Source organism: Falco cherrug, chromosome 2 (assembly GCF_023634085.1).
Source record: "Falco cherrug isolate bFalChe1 chromosome 2, bFalChe1.pri, whole genome shotgun sequence".
Taxonomy (NCBI): domain Eukaryota; kingdom Metazoa; phylum Chordata; class Aves; order Falconiformes; family Falconidae; genus Falco; species Falco cherrug.
The window spans coordinates 9733340-9757688 of NC_073698.1; the positions used below are offsets into that span (position 1 = coordinate 9733340).

Consider the following 24349-nt stretch of genomic DNA (forward strand, 5'->3'; position numbering starts at 1 on the left):
CTTGTCTAACTTGAATAAGATAAAACAAAATAGTAATGATTTATGCTAATTTTTGTGGTTCACTAAAGCAAGGTTCTCCACTCCTGAATGAAAGCTGTCAGTCCTATCACTTCAGCAGACGTATACACAGCAATGCTCAGTTCTGCAATCACACAGTGATAAACAACCTTCTTAAAAGGACAAGATAATACATTAAAAAACAAATTAGTACTTCATTTGTTTTTACAGCCACAGTTTATGTTTAAATCTTTAGGAATTACTGCATCATGAGGTAAGTCCAGGTGGAATAAAGCATCACTGTCACACTGGGCTATTAAGCTTTAATCTCAGTGAGATTTGTGAGTTGCTGTGGATGAGTGTCTACGATAACATGCAGAAATCAATATGCATCTTTTTTCTGTTGTCTAGTATTGTTCACATTTTTATGGAGGAATTATGTGCAGTACCAAAAACATCCAATGCATCTTGAATATGGCTAACATTATCTGACTGTGCTGGTGATGATTCTTTCCTGTTCAGTGATCATATCTACCTGCCTGGGTAACATTGAAAGTACTGCTCAGTCCTTTAGAATAGTTATGAATAGTTATCTTCAGTAATCCTAACTCATTTAGAAGATGATGATCTGTCTTGCATAGTTTCAGGAGTGTACTTGTGGCTTGCAGCCTTTTGCAAATGTGGTACAAGACACCTAAATGAGTCCTACATCATCACAGGGAGAACAGCCAACTGGCAGTTAAAAAACACTTTAGCTGCCTAATTCCTTTCTTCTACCTCTCACTGTTACTGCAAAAATAAACAAAGGGGGATGCATATGAACTAAGCCTCAAATCTCCAGGCAGAGAGCCTTACCTTGGGATTGCAATGGTGTTTTCTGACCTCACTCTTCTTTCAGCAATTCCCACCTCACCGCCTGAACAGCTCTGCTGTTTGTGTCCAGGTCACAGCTTGATCTATAGAAGGATGCCAGGTTGCTCTTTTCTACAATTAGTTGGAGGGAGATGCCTGTGTTCAAAGGGTTGGTATATGTAAGCTTGGAAAATGGGGCATGTGTAGTCTGGGCCAATTAAAGACATGTTCCAGAAGAGATAAACACCTACAGTGGTTAAATTACTGTGTGGAATCCAGGGCTAAGATACTAAAAGGCATGAGAAACTTTGGAACATCTGCTCTGTCTGCCTGGTGAAGGTAGCATCATGACTGAGACCTTTTGGTGTGCAGTCCTGGCTAGAAATATCATAGTGGTAGCTCTTGTAGCAGAAATATACAGTCTTTACTTTACCTGGGATACGGTTTTATTTGAAAACGAGGAGAGGATAAATTAGTCTTGTATTTTGGACTCTTCTGGACAGCAAAAGGGCTGAGTAGCATATTCCTGGAACCTTAAGGCAAGATTTGCTCAATTTATTTATGGCCTTCCAAGTTGCTATGAAATTAACTGGTAAGGTACCTGGAAGCAGAAGGTCTGTATGCCTCTCTACACAGGTTGTGTGGCTTTGACTCCAGCTATGTAGTATTCAGCCTTCTTCTTTGTGGAGTCACTTCTGATAATGTCTGGTTTGTTAGCCCCATTAAAATATATCCCTATCTAAATGAGGATAGAATATGTTTTGGCGAATACTGCTGAATCACAATAGCCTACTTGAAAAGGTTTTCATTTCACTAGGTAATGAATAGTTTTACTTTCTCTTTCTACATATTTCAGTACGTGAAGATTCATTCCAACACATATCCACAGCTTGCCTGTGTTCTCTTCATTGAAGAACACCCCATGCAAAAAGTCATTTAGGACTCTAACAGATGCATTGCTTTATTTAGGCAAAAGCAGTCTTGTTATCTGTCATTTTGCAGCTGATGTGAAAGCTCTGAATGGAGAATTGGCATTATCTGTTTGACAATGATTTGATGCAATACTACACTGTGCTATAAATTAGTGTCAAGAAGCAAAATGCTAATGATAGGGGCCCTTCTATACACTGGTGACTTAAATAGCATGTTTCTTTAAATTCAACAGTGACTCACTCTCTTTTAAATAAAACCCCTCTGAGCTATTTAAATAATGCCATGTAGCTCTAGTGCATATTTTCTGTGATTCTGAGTACTTCAGTGTTTACTTGAGTAAGTATGCAAACAAGTTTTTTGAGCATTGTACTGAGTAATACCTTGAAACATATTACTGTGTACAAAAAGATTTTATTAAATAAATGTTTGAATATTAACTAAAATGGTCAGGCTTTGTTTGTTTATGCTCTACAGTAAGCAGAACTGAAGCTGACAGTGGTTTCCTGTTCTTTTTTGGAGATGGTATCAGACATAGGTGAAGTCCTGAGCAGCATTTTACATTTACTCAGCCCATATCAGGACTCCTTTTTGTTTTCTTTCATGCAACTAAATAGGCATTGATTAGAGAGAATTTCCCATGACTGATGGAACCAATTTGCCCTTGGATCCCCAGACCTTTCAGGCACCCACTGACTGAGCACTGCTGAACTCACTGGCACTGGCACAGTTTAGCCAGCTGAGGAATCAGACACATGGATTAGGAGTGACTTTTGTTGCGGTTTTATGTGTTGACGAACACTGCTGATGACATAGAAATTTTTCCTCCAAATTTCAAATGAAATGTTATAGTTCTTTATATCTAGGGAAATAAGCCAATATATCAGCTTTGAGCTGCCTTTCTCATTCCTACACACACATACTAGGCACTCTCAATGTGTTTCAGGATTGAAGACATTTCCAAGACAGTGCTATTGAAAAAGAAGTCATTGTTGATGATGATCTATTTATTACATTCTGCTAATAACTCTCTACTGCAGGTGTTATCTACACATTGAGGTATATAAAGAAATGGAAACGGAGTCCTCAAAAAGAAGAGAATACACCTTGTCTTTTAGGGTATTTAGTAGCAGGGTACACTCCTTACTTTTCAGAACAAAACAAAGATTTAGAGCAATATCTTTCAAAACCGGGCCTTAATGAATGCCAAACCCAAGATCTTCCCGTCATCTACAACTTCATCTTGTTGAGTAAAAAGGCTGTGAGATGGCAAATAAGCTCTGCAGCAAAAGTGAGGGAAAATAATAATCATCTCAAAGAGGAGGAATGCCCTCCTATTAAGGACACGTTATGAAGAATGCTTCTTTTAGCAGGCCCAGAAGTTGTTGTAGGGCTTCTAACCTGAACACCTCAGGTCATTCAGGCATACAGACAGAGGCTGTAGAAAAGGTCATTGCAGGTAACCATCACTTAAGCTGATAAAGGATTTATTATTTTAAAATAGCATCCTACTCTGCACCTGGAAAGAAACTGGAAGATACCACCTTAACTGAACATAGGTATAAAATTCTTATAAGACTGGTCATTTCTGTACCAATTCAAAGTCACTGAAAAAGAAGCATTAGTGATAAACTGACAGAAAGAAATCATCACTTCGGCATAATCTGTCCTGCAGGTATTACTAGCAATACCCTCCCTCAAGTCTAAACTGTGGTTCACGCGAAGATGCAAGTATAAATTGTCCTCGTTCCATGCCAATTACAGTGTGAACAATGGCATGTCAGGAAATATTTGTATTATCAATCCTAAGATCCATGTGTGTTTCAGTGAGGAGGAAAATCTGGCTACTAGTCACTTCCAGGCTAGACACACATAGCTGAGGAATGACAAACCCATTTCTCTGCACTTTCATACAGGCAGCATTCTTTGTTTATGCCAGAAGTTAAATAACCCAAATCATCCCCATAGCACTCGTATCAAAGGTGAAAGGGATCAAAAGACGAAAATGCACTGCTGGGCTGGGTGCAATTCTATACACTCTGTCTATGAAGTAGAACACTATTGTACTCCACAGCTCTCCTTTCTCTTTCACTTACTGTAATTTTTTTACAATGAACATACAAGTTGTCTTCATGATCACTGGATTAAAATAATTCTTTGGGAAGAAACCAAAATATCTCACAGGGGAGCATTTGTTTAGTGACAGGGAGGGTAGCAAAAGCAGGGCCTGTGAGCATCTGAATTTGGTGGAGTTAGGGGAATGAACACAGCAAAAGGTATCAAGAAAAGTGAAGAAGAGAAGATAGATGAGGATAAAAACAAAGAAACAGGAAGAGATAGTGCAAGAAAGGAAAGTCAAGGGAATAGGAGATAAAAGGTGTAACAGAAGAGTCATATGAAACAGATCTTCAGATGCCTGAGAGTGGCTGCTCATGAAATCACTTGTGTTTATTACTCCGCCTAGTTTATGTAGCACTAGTAGCAACCCTGTTGTCTTACTGTTGTGACTAGAGGCAAAATACAGACACTATGCAATTCATTTAAGGGGAAGAGACTGTAAATGGGTGCATTCAGGACAAAGCAATGAGTTATAATTCTCATTCTTTTGTGGGTTTTTTTTCCCTCCTAAGATCTAGTTTCCCTCCTTATAATAAGTCTACAGTTGACACAGCCAGTACTTCCAGCCTTGTAATTGTTTGCCCATTGCTCTGTCCCCTGTTTCTGCACAAGCGTTTTAACTAAATCAAACCCCAAACTGTTACAAAGGTGGGAGAGAGGATTAATTCCTCTCCCAGTGCAGAGGCAAAGGAAACAAACCTATTTCCCTTTGTCCTTCCGCTATTCGTAACTCTTAGAAGACCATAATTTCTTCCCCACACTCCCACATTAGGAAACTTTACCTAAGGGTTTCACCAGACGATCCCCTTCTTTTCCATAGGTTCACCAGGCTGCTCGAGCGGCTTGCGGCTGAAGATGACTTTCCATCCCCTACGTGCATGCGGACTACGGTTGATGTGGTAAATGCACTGCGTACGTTTCTTTCAGGCTTAGCAAGGATGATATAGACCTTGGGCACAAACATGCAGCCGAGTGCCACCGTGGCACTCAGACTTACTGAGAAACACATGGTGATTATCTTGTAGTTGCTTCCAAAATATATTGGCACAAAAGCCAGCCAAATGATGCAGGTGGTATACATTGTAAAGGCGATATACTTTGCTTCATTGAAATTAGCTGGGACATTTCTTGTCTTAAATGCATAAAAGGTGCAACTCAAAATTAATAATCCATTATATCCAAGGGGAGTTACAACACCCAAGTTGGTGGTGTTACAAATCAGGTAGACCTCTCGGATGCTTGGATAATCATGCATTATATCTGGTGGCTCCATTATAAAGAGAGCAACAATTATGCCTAATTGTATACATATCAGGATAAATGCAATAACCAGTTGGGCGCAGGCACTCATGAACCTGGGTTTCTTTGTACAAATCTTCTTCTTGCTTCCAGCCAGGATTCTTGCAATGCGATTGGTTTTAGTTACTAGAGCAGAATAACTCATAGCTGGGGAGAGGCCGATGCCAATTCGTTGAAGATAACAGTAAATCTGTTGAGGTTTTGCGATGAGACAGAAAGTACACAAGTAACCCAAGCAGATGCCAGCTAGAATGATGTAGCAAAGTTCTCGGCTGGATGATTTGACCACTGGAGTATCACGGTACATTATGAATATAGCTGTAACAAACAAGGTGGCCAGCAGGCCCAGACATGCAAAAACAACTGCTGCAATTGGTTCAGGATCACCCCATCTGAGATACTGGACTGGGATGAGGTCACAACCTACAGGAAAAAAAAAAAACAACACAACCAAAAAACAACAGAAAAAGAGAAGGTAAACAAGTATGTAGGAGTGAGATCTTCAATGATATAGTTACAGGTTTTCCTGGTATTTCTCTTCTTTTTATCTCTCAGGAAGGTGCCATTATAATAAGTGTAGGCTAAGATTGTTAATATAATGTCACAATAAATACATTTCAGTGACTACTTATTTCAGTAATATACTTTATCTGGAATATAACATGATGACTAGAAAAATGGCCAAGCTGATTAAGACAAGTCATCTCTCACAGTGAAATTTTCCTGTTAAATTTTTTTAAACATAGTAATTTATGAACAAATTTTAAAATCAATTTGCATTACCTTAGTGCAAAATGCTTCAGGCTTGTCTGCATATTATATGCACTTAAAGGACCAGACATCAATCCTACTAATTATATTGTACATTATGAAGGATATTGCAACTTGTTTAATGATTATGGGAAAGAATCTTACAGATTCTAGCTGTCAAGAAAAGGAGAGTGCTTCTGCCTCAGAAATGCTACCTTTTTTCTAACAAAAATTTTCTGGGATCAGAGTTGCAGATAATAGGTAATTTGGGATGGCACATCCTGCTCACTTCTCTGTCATTCATGCTTTTGAGACTTCTGAGGAATTAAAACATCATCTAACTCATGAAATCAAACTGAATTAAATAAATTAGTGTCAAAGCTGAATTAGCAGTGCAACTCATATAAGGACACTTGTTTTTCAGTCTCTGTATAAGTTTTAATAAGCTATTCTATATACACAGGTCACAGGAAGTCAACCTTTACATTCCCCACTGTGCAGATTAATGGCCAGAAGGAAAAGCTGGCAGAAAACTTGTTGCTCACATCCCTCCTCTATCCCTCCTTTCCTTTTGCACTGTAAAGCCTGGATAGGTGTGGTGGGTTGAGCCTGGTTGAACACCAGGTGCCCACCAAGACACTCTATCAATCCCCTCCTCAGCAGCACAGGGCAGAGAGAAAAAAAGATGGAAAAACTCTTGAATCAAAATGAAGGCAATTAACAAAGCAAAAGCAAAGGCCATGTGCAGAAGCAAAGGAGAACAAAAAATTTATTCTCTAATTCCCATCAGCCACTTCCTGGGAAGCAGGGCTTCAGTATGCTTAGTGGTTGCTCCAGGAGGCAAATATCATTAATAAAAGAATGTCCTTCCCTCCTTCTCCTTTCTCTTAGCTTTTATTGCTGAGCAGATGTCATATGATATGGAATATCCCTTTGGTCAGTGTGGGTCAGCTGTCCTAGCTATGTCCCCTCCCAAGATCTTGCCCACACCCAGCCTGCTTGTAACAGGGGAAGGTTGGAGAGACAGCCTTGATGCTGTGCAAATGCTGCTCAGCAGTAGCCAGAACACTGGTGTGTTATCACCACCTTTCTAGCTTCCAACACAAAGCACAGCACTACGAGGGCTGATGTGGGGAAAATTAACTCCATCTCAGCGAGACCCAATAGAATCTCCACCCCTTATTCCATACCATTTTCAACATGTTCAGGTCCCACATAATTTACTATCTCTCTCTCTCTCTCTCTCTCTCTCTCTCTGTATCTATCTTCTAACCATCTCATTCTCATTACCGAAATCGCTTCTTACCAACACTTAAACTACATAACTTAAACCATCTTCATAGGCAACATACAGATTTATACATTCTCATTAACAACTATGCCCTGTCCTTTAACACACAGATATTACTATCCTTGGGCTTCCTTCACTCCTCTAAATGTTCACAGAATAGGCTATGACATGTACCATCTCTTAAAATGGGTGCTCAGGACAGGAGAAGCAGTATGTTCAGTTGTGGGGTACCAACATATATCCATTATATCTCTCGACATTTCCAGAGGCTTTTGGGCAATAGCGGGTGCTACACCCACTCAATGCCATGGTCCTTTGCCCAGGAGTTAATGAGGCTATTTCAGAAAGGGGTCCAATTGCATGATTCAATTCTTTCTAGGGTACCATGTCACCACAAAATTTGCCTTTCAAGGCCTAAGGGGGTGTTTTGGGCAGTGCCATGGTTTACAGGGTATGTTTCTAGTCAACCTGTAGTTGTTTACACCATGGTAAGATTGTGGCGCTTGCCTTGGCGTGTTTGTGGCAGTGGTCCAATACAGTCAATTTGCCATACCTCACCACACTGAAAACCCAGCCACCGCCCTCTGTTCCAGGGAGACTTTACTTGTGTGGCTTGCTTGATTGCAGCATGTTTCACGTTCGTGAGTGACCTGTGTGATGGCCTCCATGATCAGGTCCACCCCTTGATCATGAGGCCATCTGTATTTTGCATCTCTTCCTAGATGTTTGAACGTTTTGTGTGCCCATTGAGCTACAGATCTCTCACCCTTACGCTCCCAGTACAGATCCACCTGATCAATTTCATTTTTGACAGTCTTGTCTACCCGTTCATTGTTTCTATGTTCTTCAGTGGCGTTGTTTTTGGGCATGTGAGTGTCTACATGATGTACCTTTAGAGCTATGTTTTCTACCTGGGCAGTCATGTCCTCCCACAATGCAGCAGCCCAGATGGGTTTACCCCTGCAATGGCAGTTGGTCCTCTTCCACTCCTGTAGCCACCCCCAGAGGGCATTAGCCACCATCCAGGAGTCGGTACAGAGATAGAGCACAGGCCACTTTTCTCATTCAGCAATCTCTAGGGCTACTTGGATGGCTTTCACTTCTGCAAACTGACTTGACTCTCAGTGGCTTCAATGACTTACTGTGTGGGACTCCACAAAGCACCTTTCCACTTCTAATGGTTTCCTACCACATGACAGGATCCATCAGTAAACAAAGCATAACACCTTCTGAGAACTCATTATATGATGGTGCCTCTTAAGCATAAGCTATGTTCTCAGGCAATGCTCCAAAATCTCTGCCTTCTGGCCAGTCCATCTGTTCCAGGATTTCTGGGTGCTTGGGTTTCACCTTTTGAGCTTGTTGCATGATCAACACTACCTACTTACTCCATGTAGCCGTGGTTACATGTGTAGATGGGATGTTTCCTTTGCAACATGGGCAATTGTGGAGCCAAGAGGAGATATACTTCTGTACCAACAACTTCTGAAGAGGCTTGAACCTCTCATATGTTGCTAGTACTCTTTTTCAGTCGAGGTGTAGTGGGCTTCTGATCCTTGATATCTCTGGCTCCAAAACCCTAATGACTGACCTCAGATGTCTCCTGATGTTTTCTGCCACAGGCTCCAGGCAAGACCATGCTCTCCAGCTGCAGTGTTAAGTAGTTTGCACAGCTGGTACTGTCTGAACAGGCCCAAGAGCTACTGCATGAGCTATTTCCTGTTTGATCTACTCAAAGGCTTGTTCTTGCTCAAGACCCAGGTCAAAATAGTTCCTCTTTTGGGTTACTCAATAGAAAGGCCTCACAAACTGACTATAACCTGAAATACGCATTCTCCAAAACCCCACATGGCCTAGGAAAGCTTGTGTTTCCTTCTAATTAGCTACTGGAGACATATTGCTGTTTTGTTAACCACATCCATAGCATCTATCCTTCCATTTTATTCCCAGGAACTGAATTTCCAATGCAGGTCCCTTGACCTTCTTTTCATGGAAAAACCAGCTTTCAGAAGAATCTGAATTACTCTTTTTCCCTTTTCAAACACTTCCTCTGTCTTACTGTGTCACACAGTGATGTCATCAATGTATTGTAGATGCTGAAGGACATTACCCTTTTCCAGTGCAGTTTGGATTAGTCCATGACAAATGGTAGGGCTGTGCTTCCACCCCTGGGGCAGTGGATTCCAGGTGTATTGGACAGCCCTCCATGTGAAAACAAATTATAGCCAGTACTGTGTAGCCAAAGGAATTGAAAAAAACACATTGGCAATGTCAATTTTAGCAAACCACTTGGCTGTCTTTGACTCTTTTGACTTCATACCAGAGGTCTCACATGTCTGATGCAGTAACACTCCATGCTGGCATCACTTCATTCAGGCCATGATAGTCTACTGTTAACCTCCACCCTCTGTCAGACTTTTGCACTGGCCATATGGGACTATTAAGAGATGAGTGAGTCTTGCTGATCACTGCTTGGGTCTCCAGTTGATGAATCAGCTCATGGACGGGAGCCAGGGAGTCTCAGTTTGTGTGATATTACTGCCGGTGCACTGTTCTGGTAGCAATTGGCACCTGCTGTTTTTCAATTCTCAGCAATCCCACAGTGAAGGGATCTTCCAAGAGGTCAGGCAGGGTAGATAGCTGTTTGGTCTTCTCTGTGTTTACAGTGGCTACACCAAAAACCCATCGGTACCCCTTTGGGCCTTGACATATCCTCTCCTGAGGCAGTCTATGCCAAGGATACAAGGGCCTTCTGGGCTGGTCACAATGGGGAGCTTTTCCAACTTGTTCCCTGTTAAGCTCACCTCAGCCTCCCATACAGAAAATTCTTGGCATCCCCTGTCACTCCAGAGATCCAGATGGGTTCTGTGCCCCTATACCCTGATGTCATCACCATGCACTGTGCACCAGTGTCTATAAAAGCCTTATACTTCAGTGGGTCTGGTGTGCCAGGTCATCAAATCCACATGGTCCAAAGGCAGGGACCCTCTATTCCTGTTCTTGGTCAGATTATTCACTGTTTAATCCTTGCAGTGCCAGACCAGAATTCCCGTCATCCAGGTCAAGGGAGATGATTTCCGTTCTTCTGTGTCTGGGAGATCAGTGGTTGCCTTCTTGTGTCTCTAAAGCAGCTAAGCTGATGGTCTTCTTGGGTAGTCCCTTCTTAATAGCTGAATTCCACCTCAGCATACACTGGTTTCCATCTTAAAGGTGGATTCACTATCCCACTTCCTCACGTCCTCCCCCTGGTCGCGCAGGAAGAACTACAGTGCTCCACATGGCATAGGCCTAGGGCTCCCTTTCCCTCTGACCGGGCCAAGAGAGGTCTGATTTCTTGGGATGCTCCTGATAGCCAAGGCACTGGCCTATAGGGATGAGGAGATACAGAGATTTTCTTCAAAGTTTTGCAGCCAAGAAGACACTCTCTCCACAGTTCATTTATCCACATCCAGGCAATACATTGCTTCCAAGCTGTTAGAATATGGCACTGGGGCACTTTGAATAAACTTCATTGACATGGCCTGTGTGCACAGGCCATCCTCACGATCTTTGGAGACCTCATCACTGCCTAGATCACTGTAGATGACTTCCAGCACTGCTAATTCCCTCAGGTACTGGATGCCTTCATCTGCAGTAGTCTATTTTCCTTGGTAGTTCTCAAGATCTTCCTTGAACAGACATCTGGCCCTCACACTTGAGAGGAGCTGTCTCCAGAGACTAAAAATTGCTGCCTCTTTCCCAGTTCTTCTCTCAGATGCCTGGTTTCTAGCAAAGGATTCCACCTGTTGAGCTTCCTTGCCTTCCAGTTGCTGACTGTCAATGCCATTATCCCAGCACTGGAGCAGCTGGGCAGCAATCCTCTCACCGAGCTTGCGAGCTGGCGGCTGTCATCTTTCTACATATCTCAAAGTTCTGATGAGGTCAGGGACCTGGGAGTTTCCACTTCTTGTCTGAATTCTCTCACTCCTTCCTTCAATTTCTTTGTGGAAGGATTGGTTTCTTTATCAAAACTTTCCTCTTCTTCCTCCTTCATTACTAATTGATAGTATGGACCCATTGTTTTCCTTGTCCATGCTTTCTTTTTCACTCCTGGGGCAATTGCTGTAGCTGTTATTTGGGTCCCTGCCTTAACCACTCTGAGAGTGCTGGGCTGTGGCTCGACAGGCCCAGGCCAGGCCCCAGTGCAGTGCCAGAAGGTGTAGGTTTTCACTGGGGGAGGCAAAGCACCCTTCTGTCAGATGGCACGTCAGTTTGCCAGGGTCACTTGCCTGTTCAGGTATAACGTCCCAGGTTATGGGAGGTGACATCCACCGTGGAGACCTGCTCAAATCCTTCCACACACACTGCCAACCTGGGACCGGCTGCCTTAGGGCACATTTCAGTATCGCCTCACCCAAAAGTTGTCTTCCCTTACACCAGGGCGATACTACTTTCCATAAACCCCATAATATGCTAATAGTGTTAACTAGTAGTATTAAACAGCTCATGTAAAAGTGACCAAGGACCTCGGGAACCTACATAATAAAACCATCCACATCAGTCCTGGTTAGGAGGAGGAAGATGTATTCCCTCATCCTCTTCAAATGATAGTTCCCCCACACAGCAAGGCCACCAATGCCAGGACAAAGCACATGGGCATTATTTCTATTAACATGTTCCCCAGCTTAGCAAAATAAAGAGGGAAGCAGTGCAGCCAAGATACTCCATGACCTATACAGGAGCTTGCCACTTAATTACTACTATAGATATAGCACACAATACAAAACTGCTGTTGTCTCAAACCTCACACTGGATGCCAAAAAGGACTGCATTGGATGCCCACCAAGCTGCTCCATCATTGCACTCCTCAACAGGACAGGGCAGGGAGAAAAGAAGATGGGAAAACTTGTGGGTCAATATAAAGGCAGTTAACACAGCAAAAGCAAAGGCCATGTGCAGAAGCAAAGGAGAACGAAATCTGGTAATTTCTACACAGAAGATCTACTTTTTGCCTTTTTCTTTATTTTAACTGGGGCTTAATTTTTTCCAAATCTGCCACTTGACATTCTCAGTGGTAAAAATCATATCATGAAATGGTATGGGTATATATTAAGCTTAGCTCCTCTCTTCCCCCAGTGTTTCTGTATTCTATATCTCTACATAATATATCATCATATATCTCTACATAAAATATCATCAAAAATATAATACCTACACTAAGGTGGTATACTCAATAGGTGGTGTGGCAAAAGTACAAAGCAGGTAGGTCTGTGTTCTCAAAGAAAGTAGAAAAATCAGAAGGATTAGGGTCAACAAGTCTTTGACATAAGTGCAAACAAAGGATACAAATTTGCAGTCACTGCAGTGTAACAGAATTGTGCTCTTGGTTACTAAATGCAGAATAATTTGCCATCCATATTTTAACTGCTTCAGTGTGCAAAGTTTTCTGTTGCAATAATAAAATTATTGCCATGTCTTAATGTAACAAAGACATCTAGATTTTTATGGAACACTCTCATAGCATTAGTTGATGCCTATTTAACTCTTCTTGGATTCAAAGAGCTTACTTATTCATTGTGAGGGAGACACTATTTCATTCTGACTTCATGAAGATTAATGTAGCACAGGAATCACATTATTAAAATCAACATTTTAAACCAGTGGGAGTGGTGGAAGAAGGGTGAAAACCAGAAAGCATACTCTGGTATACACAGATGTGGGCTCTTCCCCAAGAAGTTTTATGAGTATACGACCTCTAAATCTATTTGTGATCTTGCCAAAATGTAATTAATGTTTTGGGGAAACAAACTGTTTCCATCTTCTAATACTACTGTATATTGTTGGACAGGAAATCTGAAGAGAAAGGGTATTTATCTGACAGCTGGCCTTTAAATGCAGACATTGATATAGGGGCTGAATATTGCTCAGTTTCTAATGTTGCAGTAGAAGTGAATCATAACCAAGCATTTCTCATTAGTTTCAGACTATTTCATGCTTTCCTTGCTTTATTACTCCTTTTACATTCTCTTAATAAAATACCTGAGAAAACAGTTGAAAACTTGTACCATTTCCCCCCCGCCCCCCCCCCCATCACTGAGTATACTTTACAAGGAGAATGCAAAACTGTGTAACAATTTATGCCTTAATTAAGATTTAAGGACTGGGTAGTCTTCATAAAGAAATGATTGGTGAGGTTCCCATATAATAGCTTTGCAGTTAATGGGTTCTGACAATGGCACTTTGCAGAAAGGGACAACTAGATCAAGTAAAAGAAATATGAAAAACAGCACTGGGAGTGTTCAGGTTAGGTTGATGGCCAGGATTATGCCAAGGCAAAAGCTGAAAAATGGTAATACAAGAAGAACTCATTCCTATTCCCCAAATATGTGTATGCTCCATGGTCATTTGGACAAGATCCTGCCCCACAGCCCACCTCTTACATTTCAGCACCTCCAAGCACCTGGAAAATCTTCTCTCCTAGCTGGCTCAGAAACTCCAGGGGAACAGAGCCAGTAGCCTTGTCTTGTGGCCCGTGCAGTGTGCTGAGGCAATCCTTGGCTTGTGGAAAAGGCTGTTAGGAGCCAGTCCAATTTGGAGCAGGTGTAGAGTTGTTCTACCCTGTGCTCAAGGGAGCATTGCTGCTGCGACTGGAGCCCCAGTAAAACTGACATAAAAATGCCTCTGTGTTCCTCCAGCCAGAAACGTAGCCAGCAGGAGCAAGGTACTAGATACCCATGTGAATAACAAGACAAGCAGATAGAAGAAATTGGTGCCCCACTTGACACACCAGGGAAAGGTTTTCTAAAAGGAACATCATAAATCACCAACAAATTGCAGATAAGGATGTATAAGTATCTTCTGGGAAAAAAAAAATAAATCTGATATTTTGGAAGAAGATCTGGCTGATTCAGGGATGGGCTAAATTGTGCCATACACAAGGAGAGGAGAAGCTCTTGAAGGCTTGACCACTGCCATAGGTGTATTAGTACCCTGAAGTCTCTCTGTAGAGGTAAATTTTTCACTTATTTCTGATCTTTCATATTGCATTAAAATTAGTTAATCTGGGAGAAGAGTTCACAGATATGAAGCGCTGTATTACAGTCTGTGTTTTCTGGGGTTTTGATCTTGACGCTGTTTTAATTTGGTATTATAGCCCTGACGCCTAAGAGACCTTACCATGCCTTCAGCATCCATAAAGCTGTATTAGCTTAGCACTGAAAATCCCTTTCATGGCAGGCAATATAAAACATAGAATTAAACTAGTTCCAAAGGTAAACATGACATACTAAGGCCTGTGAATAAAATGCACTCTGAAAAGTGAAGGGAATTTAGTGAGGTCTCTTAAGTCAACACCATGAGATCACTGAATATCATGGAGACTAATACTGGAAGAAAACTATTGCTGGTTTGGTAAGTTTGGCATCCTGGGCAGTGAGTTCAACCTGTTGACAAAAGACTTGGTTTTCTTGGAAACTTTTCACAGACCCTTCCAAAGATAGCAGAAGTCCAAACAACAAGGCTGAAACCTAATTAACAACCTAGCTACATCTTAATTGTGAATGAGTCTCCACATAGGATTTGGCACACATTATTCAAAGTGTATTGATGTTACGCTGTTAGATATTTTATATTAATGTTTCTGAATATTTCCCCATTTATAATCCCAAAAGACAGGAGAAGGGATATCTTTATTAGTTATTTAGGGTTTCACATATGGAGATCTGAGATACAAAAATGTAGGAGTCAGAATAAAAATCTACATGAAGCTGACAGAGTAGCTTTTATATTAAGTTTTAAATTTATAAAATCCCAACTTATTACCCAAACAGACAAGGCAAAAGTAAAGATTACGCTCTCCAAAGTTCTGGGTGAGAAACCAGTCCTGACCTCCACATGGAATGTGGACCAACTGCAGTGAGAGAGGACATCTTTAACACTTCAGCATTAAGTTCTGGTGCTATGGTAAACTATTATGGTCACACATTATTTGTCCTGTTCTGGTGGGACATTTTGTAGTTGCTATAGTGGCAGGGCATGTAGAGATGACCCTGTGCTGGCTTCTTAGCTGCTGTAGTTCCCAGGCTGGCACATTTACTGAAGCCATCAGTGGATTTTCACAGTCAATGGATGCAGCTGGGGACTATGCATGTGTTTATTTTGCTACCTCTGCAGGGCAGGAGTTGGGATCAGTCACATTCTAAACCGTGAAAGCTGGGGCATCTGTAGCTCAGGAGCCTAAGCCCCTAGTAGCTCAAATGGACTGATCTAGCTCTGCATTGCAGTAAAAGGCAAGGCCATGAACCTTAGAATAATACATTAAAATTACTCTGTGACCACATGGGGAATGATTCCTTAATTACACAAATGTGCAGAAGGACTGGAACAACTGATGAATTGCAGCAATGAGGTCCATCCTTATGTTAGCTCTAATGTTTTGATTTAAGTTTCACTAAAAAATGCTGGCTGTGTGTTGTAAATGTTTTGTTCAGAATATGTCATATTCAGCAAACTTTCCATAATGTAAGGCACAATTAAAAGTAGATCCTTCTGGTGTTGTTGGCAAGTCCCTCTTCACCCAGTTCAGGAGCCTCCAAAAGCTGTTGAATGCTGAGCTCAGCACTCTTGAATTAGCAACCTTGAGCCTGAGGTGCTGTGTGGCTCATGCTGGAGACTTGTGTTGTAAGGTGTACTGGAAGCTGAAGTCCACACCTTACCTGGAACAAGCAATTGAGAGAAGTCCACAAATCCAGCAACAAGGGAAGGGACAAAACGACAGCCAGTGATCCTGGTTGTCATATTGCCACCTGAACCCTTAACTCATCCTTATCTGCTTTCTCCAAGAAGCTGGTCTAAGATGTACTTATGGAAATGGTTACATTTCATTTGGAATAATGTAAAGGCTCTTCCTGAAATCTGTGGAGGCTTTTGCTGCTTGCTCCCGAGCCCTGGATGTGGGGATAAAGAAAAGGCTTTGTTCGCTGCCTGGGTGCCAGGCTGCAGTGATTATGCCTTAAAATGTAGTGAGGAAGCAACTGGCACTGAATCTGGCTCTGGGAGCTCACCTGCAAATCAGTTCTGTGCACACCTGCCTGCAGTGAGGGGCTGCCCAAAGCCTCCCACAGCTTAAATCCTGGTCTGGGGAGAAGAGACCTCCTCAGGTGAGCATGGAGGGAGCAAACAGCTCAGAGGAGCGTGAAGTGGCTGCAAAGGTGCTTTGCTGCACGTAGGCACATTCCAGGGCAGCACTTGGGTGGGTAAGTGATTGTATACAACCAGCACTTATGTATGCAATAAAGGATCTCACCTGGGGTCTGTGCCTTCATATGCCACAGAATAAGAAATAAAAAGGAAAGAGAAATACAGGGTGCAGAGAATCAGGGTGAAAATTGAATGTTATCTCTGCTGATATGCATTTATAATGCTAAAAACAGCCAGATAAAAATTGTGTCCTTCTTCTACCCTCAGTTTGAATTACAGCCTTACCAATTATGTTCAAAAGCAAAGTCCTAGTAATGTTTCAGCAGCAAATTCAATGTCAGCACAGGCTAAATTGTGTTCTGCCTCATGCTTACAACTGTCAGGCAATTGCTGAAATTGCCAATGGCTGTAACTTCATTGCAAGCAACAGTGCAAGAAAGCAGTTTGATGGCAACAAGCAGTTACCATCTAAAATATTTTGGACAAGAGATGAATTACTTTTTTGCTGGGGATAGGGTAGGGGCAGGATCCAGTCTTACAAGACACTCAAGCCTCAGACTTCTGGGGCTTTTGCCACAGCCTGAATCAACACGCTGCAGGAAGAGCCCACCAAGCCCTGGTGGGGATCCCTTGAGATCTGCTGTTGAGCATCACCCCTGCCCTCGGCCCTGCAGGTGGTTTGCATGAGCCATGGCAGTGGGCTGTACCAGATGGTGCCTGGAGCCAAGACAGCAGCAGCCTCCAGCACTGTCTGTTCTCTGCAGCTCTCACTGACAGTAGGACCAATGCCCTCGGGATGAGGGAGGCAGTCATCTCCCTACTCAGGGAGGAATCCAGGTCAGTACAAGCCAAATGGGATACAGCATCAGTGTTGTCAGAGCTCGTTGAAATGGCTGTTGTGTCACTTGGATGTGGGGATGCCCTTTTTTCAGTCCTTTCTGTTTCAGGGCTGTTTGGATAATCCAGCTCTTATCTGGCATCTTCAGACAGGCAGACAAGATCATGATGCTGCTATCCGGGGCTTACTGTACCTTATTAGGTGAAGCCGTTTTTGTATCTATAGTAAAAATATGTATTTCTGATATTTAATCTTATCCCTGAATGGCAAAGAAAACATTTCAAGAGCTGTAAAATATTTCAGTTCCTATTTTCATGGGAATCCAATTAAGAAAATCAAATAGCCAGCATATTTGGAGTACACAGAGAACGAGAAAAATGTCAATACAGCCTGAAGATAATCCAAGTGTCACTGAAATTAATATCATCTACTTTCCTTGCAGTCCCTGAGGCCACTAAAGAAAACTTTGTTTCTGTTATTTTTTTTATGCTGTCCCTGAATGACAGCAAAATAATTGCCTCTTTCCCCCCTCAAAAATGTCCTTAAACACTAGTGATAAGTGTACCAAGATGTTCCTGTATCCACTGGAATAGCTCTGAGATGCTGAACAAAACTTATCTGGTCCTTTCAAGGCACCATTTCTGAATGCAGAAGTCCATGTCCTCCAAGTCGCTTGGGTTTTTGGAGAACCAAAAAGCCATTCTCATCAGGCTGCTGAAAAATTAATTTCATTTAGGTTTGGTCCCCAGTGTTAAGGAAATCCCTTTATTTGTATCTAAACATGCCTGGCATCTACTTCTCTCCACTGTGAATATAATGTAAAGAACGGATTTGAAGAGTAAGGGAGAGGCTGGTGTATACTTCTGGACTTAAACCTGTGCGTTTCTCCTGCTCTAATTGAGTATGTGGCTCAGCCACACTGCCCGCACTGATGTGTGGTGGTGTAACGTGTGGATGTTGCTAACACAATGCGTAGGGAAGGAGGGGAGCAACAGTAGACTGGAAAGTACATCTTGATACTAAACCAGGAGGAAGAAAATTACTTGAGGCGCACATTGGGATGATACAGATAAATTTGGAGAAAAGGAAGAGAATGACTAGTTTTTTTATCCAAGGAGGCGGCTGGTCCCTGGGGGGTGTTTATGCATAAGCAATGAAACTGGCATTTGTGAGGGAAATAAAATATGGGTGGCTAAACATTGCCTTTCCTACCTCAGCTTCACTTCTAGGTGGAGATTTTGTTACAGTCACTGATTTAATCAAGAGAAACTCTTCCTCTCACTTGTCTTTCCCACTACCTTTGGGCTTCCTGTACCTTTCTGTACTTCAGAACACAAATGTATTTTTCTGTTCTCAGAATAACTTTGTTTTCCTACATGTATTACATCCTTTATGTCTTCTCCCCTCCTGCACCTGAATTCTGAAATCTGATATTCCACAGGTAACTGAAAAAGGCATTAATCTCTCTTCTTTTCTGTAAGCAACATCCCTGCCATTACACATTTTATATAGTGAAGTTTGTGGCACAAAACTGATGCTGGTTATTGAGCATAAGAAAGATGGAGCAATGTTTTGTTGTGTGAGCCAAGAAAGGATTCCAAAAATGTTTTTATCCAGTTCAGATCTCTGGCAAACACTGAGGTGCAGCTCCACATTGAAAGCCTTCTCAGGCACGTGGCTGATATATTTACAGGACTCTCATCTGAAGGTGATCATGCAAGGAAGACTTATTCCAATGAGCTTTTTATATGTGTAGCCTTGTGGAGCTGACATTGCCTAAGATACGGCTTTATCAAGCCGCAAAGAGACATAAACTGCTGCAGTATCAGATGTAGGGACATTTCAAGGAGATTGGTGTATGCTTTATAAAACTGAGGGGAAATTTCCTTGCCAGGATACAAAATACATCTCCCTCTCCTTACTTTTAATTCTCATTTATTACTAAATCTTCTGTTGTAAACAAGACTCAGAGGCAGTTTTTTACAAGCTGAAAAAGTTGGAACAATAAATATGATCATTAGAAATACAGCTCAATAGATTGTATGGATAAGCCGGTAATAGACTTTTAAAAATCTGGTTTTGATTTAAAAATAAATAAAATAAGATCCAGCCATCATGTGAATAGTAAGTTAGGTGGGGAATACACAGCTGTGAAGCCATGGTGATGGGTGTCCTGTTACCAGGAGTGCATACTGTGTCAGCTGTGCTCATGGATGCCAAGGGGGGCGGGGGGTGTGTGTCAGTTTCCAAATAGCTCCTGCTGAATTTGTGTCTGGCTGAGGAACGAGGGTTAGGTTTCCTGAGGAACATTGTTTGGCATTGATGTTGAGGGGTTGTTTTGTGTGCGTATTGACTTTGGTCCCTATAAAGGCATAAAAGGCATGTCTAAAGCCAGATGAATAGTTTGCAAAATGTAGAAGCTCATGTAATACAAAAAGCAACTTTCTTGACTATGAAGACAACTACTTGCCTTTAAAACAATCAGGGCTGGGTGAAAAATCATTGACTCATCCATCCTATCCTATAAGAGATTTTGAGGTGCCACCCTATCCTGCTTTTCCATCCTGAAGGCCAAGTAAGACTTTCAGAGGGTAAATCCTCCCACAAGCCCAGACTGATGCCTTGCCTGAGGCATGGAGACCTGCATGCCCTGGGAAGACGGCTCAAAGCACAGACCCCAAAGGCCAAGATGGTGGCTGTTTGCTCCACTTTGCCTTACGTATGATGCTTACAGGCTGATTACCCAAACTTCATCGGGTCAATGGGCAGATCCCATTGCTGGTGTTTTGGCAGTGGGTCCTCTGTTGGTCCATTGAGGTACTTGGAGCCAGTTCCCTCCTAAATGAGCTCCTTTTCTGACTGATCTATGTTGGGTAAAACCTCAGATGCTCACTAAAACAGATGCATGAACTGGGATCTCCAACATCTCGTACAAGACCCACAGTGGTTGAAGAGTTGACTGTTTGCACTGACCAGACTGGTGCAGTGGCCTGATCCCTGCAACATGGGCTTTGGAGGCTTCTAGATGACCTAGATGGGATGTGAACCTGAGCATATTCCACACCGCCAATATGCTGCTCTGGAGGACATGTGAAGCCAAGTCTCTTTTCCTCCCCTTCTCCATTCTTCTGGCAGAAGAAAGCTTTTCATAGAGGGGAAGGCTTTGCTCGGTGATTGCTGCTGCCCTGGAGGCAGGGCTGGGGGAGTGAGACTGGAGGAGCACTTGCAAATCCATTTTATTGCTGTTTCAGTTTTCTCAGTTAAAAGGTTTTTTTCTTATGGAAAGTTCCACATTTTACATTTTCTGAAAAATGTCCCATCACTTTCATGGCTAAATGATATTACTTCGCAATAATTAGGTACCCTAGGTCATATATGACAGCAATGCAACATTCTGTACCATGAAAGGGTTAACTTTATATATAAAAATCTGTCAATAGGCCACACCTTGACTGACACTTCCACTTATATAAATCCATTCAGCCAACTGTTTTTCCCCTTGTCTTCCTTCTCTTTCACCTCAAAAATTTCTCCCCTAATCCACGAGAATTATATGCAAACCAAGCCTGTGAGCTCTTCTGGAAAAAATCTGTCTCTTCTTCCTTTGTCTATACAGAGCCTGGCACAATGAAAACCTGATCTCTGAACAGGGCGCTGTAGTGGTGTGTGCTCTGAGTGTTTGAATACTTGAATTCTGTTTATTAGTCATAGAGAAGAGAGGCTGTGGGATACAAGTGTTGGAGTGGTTTATCTCTAAAGTAGCCAAACTGATATTTTGCAAGAGCATTGAGATTTACACCACAGCAAGGAGAACACGAGCCCTGTAGTCTAGCAGATTCTGGTGAACAAAGATGCAAACAAAGACAAAAATGCAAACCTAAGACTGTTTGGAGCACTTGTGCATTTAACAGTAGTAACTACAGCAACTAGTTCATAACTTTTTTGGATTAAAAAGAAAGTATCCCTTGATTCTTTAGTACCTGCTTGTGAAGAAAATAAAACTCTGAAATTGGATCTCCCTGAATTTCTCAGCCTGGTTGGGGAAGGATGAGATCTGCACCACCAGTTAGATGTTAGAACAAAGCTGAATATAAAACCAGGACTATATTTTTTATTTCTAGATCTAGTAACTCAGGTCTTTAGAAGGCAGCTGAAGTACACCAGTGATTCCCGGATCAGGTTGAGGAGAGCAGACAAATACCAGCCCCAGTTAAAATTTCAGCTTTATCCCTGGGTTCAAACTGACTGAAACTCACTTGAGTTCATCTGCTCAGCAGATTAATATTTTCATTGACAACATAAGCACAGCCACAACTCATTTACCTGTGAGGTCGTCGTTGGGCCAGGAGCCGAGCTGGCAGGCTTTGCATGTGTATTCATCAAATACGTATTCGTTCTCTTTACAAGGAGTGCAGGTCCAACAGCAACTCACTTCTCCTTTACGGATCACCTGAGACAAAAATTGACATTTAGTTTAGCAGCATAAATATACATTCATGCTGCCCCAGTTGCTAATCTAATTTTTTTAAATTTGTTATTTTTGATAGAGTTTTTTAAAAGTTTTATTTTAAAGGGAATTCCTGTTCAGGATATGTTTGCTTATACAAAATATGATACAAGTTCTCAGTTCTCCCATCATGTATGTACCAGGAGAAAACATCGACTCCACAGAAGTATAAGTGGAGGTGTAGAATGACAATAAGATGTTTTTTTCCCCTCTTATAATTAACAAAACTCTAAATTGCATAGATGGCGATGTGCCTACAGAAGCCAGTCCATGATACTCGAAGCACATAATTCAGTCCATGGTGGTCCATACAGGGAGTCATGTCAACAGCGTTACTTCTGTAAGGGTTCATTACCCAAAGATTTTTGGATAATGTGATTATTCTTCACCCAGTTGTGAATGATTTGTTAAAATTGATTTTTTCCAGCTATCAAACTGAACATGCCTTTTCCAGTATTATTTAGGTATTTCATTTCTAATTAACATTTAAGAGTGAGAATGTTATCTTTATCTATTTTAACATCTGACCCGATTTCTCATTTTATAATTTACTGCCAAATGTTGTTGCACACTCATGATTGAGATGCAGATTTTTCAGGATCTTTGTTTATCATCTCTGCACACTGAAAACATCTGTGTTTCTTTTCAATATGTCTTTCTTTTGAAATAAAGTATTCCCAGCTTCTCTACTCTTCCCAAACAATTTATAAAAGGAAATTCCCAATTATAGCATAAGTAGTAGGTTGACTTATGTATCTTTTGTAATGATGAATTTAGAAGGTGGCTTCAAAGCCAGATGTCTTTATTGCAATTTTAATAAATAAAATGTAAAGGAGTATGATCAAAAAGAACTGGATTACTCTTTGCAATGTTGCAGTGAAAAAGGTGTAAATTATCATATTAATCAGAAATATGGGGACTTGAAAACTTCAATTTTTGGTGGTGTTTTTAAAATTGTAGGCTATGAAAAAAGAAAAAAGCTACACCTGAATAGCTAAACTGGCAGAAAGGCCATAGGAGCATAAGTGATTTGCTCTGCACATGTTGAGATTAAAGCTACCTGCAAAGCAAAATATCTGCCTATCAGCATTATTTGCATCGTGGGATTTCTTTCATTTTGAACTAGAAAACCAGTTCTTAGGAAGCTTGTACTAATTACTGGACACGTATTTTGGTAAACTTAATGCATTATAAAAATCCATAATTTTACAATGTACAAAATACTCAGGAAAATGAAATGACAAAATAGAAACTGTATGGTGTTATCAAAGCACCTAAACCTTTTATCAAAATAATTAATTTATACTTTTCTGTTAAACTTTTCAACAAATCAACATAATCTATAAAATACTTGGAATTTGGCACATCTGTCAGAAAACTTGGTACAGTGATCATTTCTTACCCATCACTAACTAGGGGTTAATCCAGAGAAGCATTATGTATCCTTCTCTAGGAATCAAAATAGTTGTTCTCTACTACTCTACTACTCAGAATCAGGTTAGACTTTTCTGTATTAAATTGCTTAGTCAGCTATTTCTTCATCCTCTTAGTTTTAATTTCTTGAACAATTGTTTGTTGTAGCACTTAACTGTAAAACAACCTTTTCTATCCCTTTTAATAAAAATAATTATTTTTAAAGCAAAAAATATTTTCCCTTCCCCTTGTCATCTGGGCAATCCTTTGAACCTCTGTTTATCTAAATAATAGCATGTTCACATTATTTCAGATGTATAGAGTTAGGTTATTTGGATTTTATCAAGCACTTCAGATGAATGTACCAAATGTTGCTAAGTGTTGGATATATCATTACACTGAATCTTTCGAATTCCTGCATAATGACTTAGTCCCACAGAATTCCACCACAGAACTTGGCAGGGTCAGGCTCTCCCCATCATCTGTGAAGACCACGAAGATAAAGGACTGTGAAGAATATAATCAATAACCTAATGAGAAGCATAAAGAATATTTCAGACACAGAACTTCAAGCATGTGTCTAAGTGTGTGATGTATTGTATTCATGGTGAAAAATCCTCTTGGGAGAATCCTTGAGAGCATGGGCAGAAGGTGGAAGGAAACTGCGTTAATGAAGATCACAGGATACTTCCCATCACTTGTGCTGTGGCGACAGATCATAAAGGAACTCGGAGCCGCCCAGTTCCAACGTTATTATTGGTTTGTCCATCTCTGTCCTCTCACATATGTAACTCTGGCTGGAGCAGGCTAACATCAAATCCCTGTTTAGCTACTGCGAGAGTAAGTCACACCACCTTTCTTTATGTGTCTGCAGAAGGTATGTTCTCATCCGAACCAACTGTCCTGGCTAGGTGCCTTTTCCCATCAGTGAAGAGAAAGAAACGTTTTGACACCAAGATTCATCTTAATTGTGTTCAAAGCCTACATGAGGATGAGATGCCTCCTGATCTGGAATAACGTATTGTTTCCATTGACTATAAAGAAAGTTGAGAAATCTGATATAACTGTATATACCTACACTGAAGACATAGACATTTGGTCTGATGAGACTCACTTACTAACTCTACAAAGACCAGTTAGTGAATAAAACATGCTGACTGTGTCCCAAAACTCTGGG

At 41.3% G+C, this 24349-nt stretch overlaps 1 protein-coding gene across 1 annotated transcript in view; it reads right to left on the minus strand.

The window, feature by feature from the left end:
• Nucleotides 1-24349, minus strand: part of LOC102054087 (metabotropic glutamate receptor 5) — a 156323-nt gene that overhangs the window by 27199 nt on the left and 104775 nt on the right. Inside the window, exons 5-6 of the mRNA XM_027798962.2 lie at nucleotides 21576-21702; nucleotides 4680-5619 (exon numbers count right to left, since the gene is read on the minus strand). Coding sequence (XP_027654763.1) covers nucleotides 4680-5619; nucleotides 21576-21702 — 1067 coding nt within the window. The remainder of the gene's footprint in view (nucleotides 1-4679; nucleotides 5620-21575; nucleotides 21703-24349) is intronic.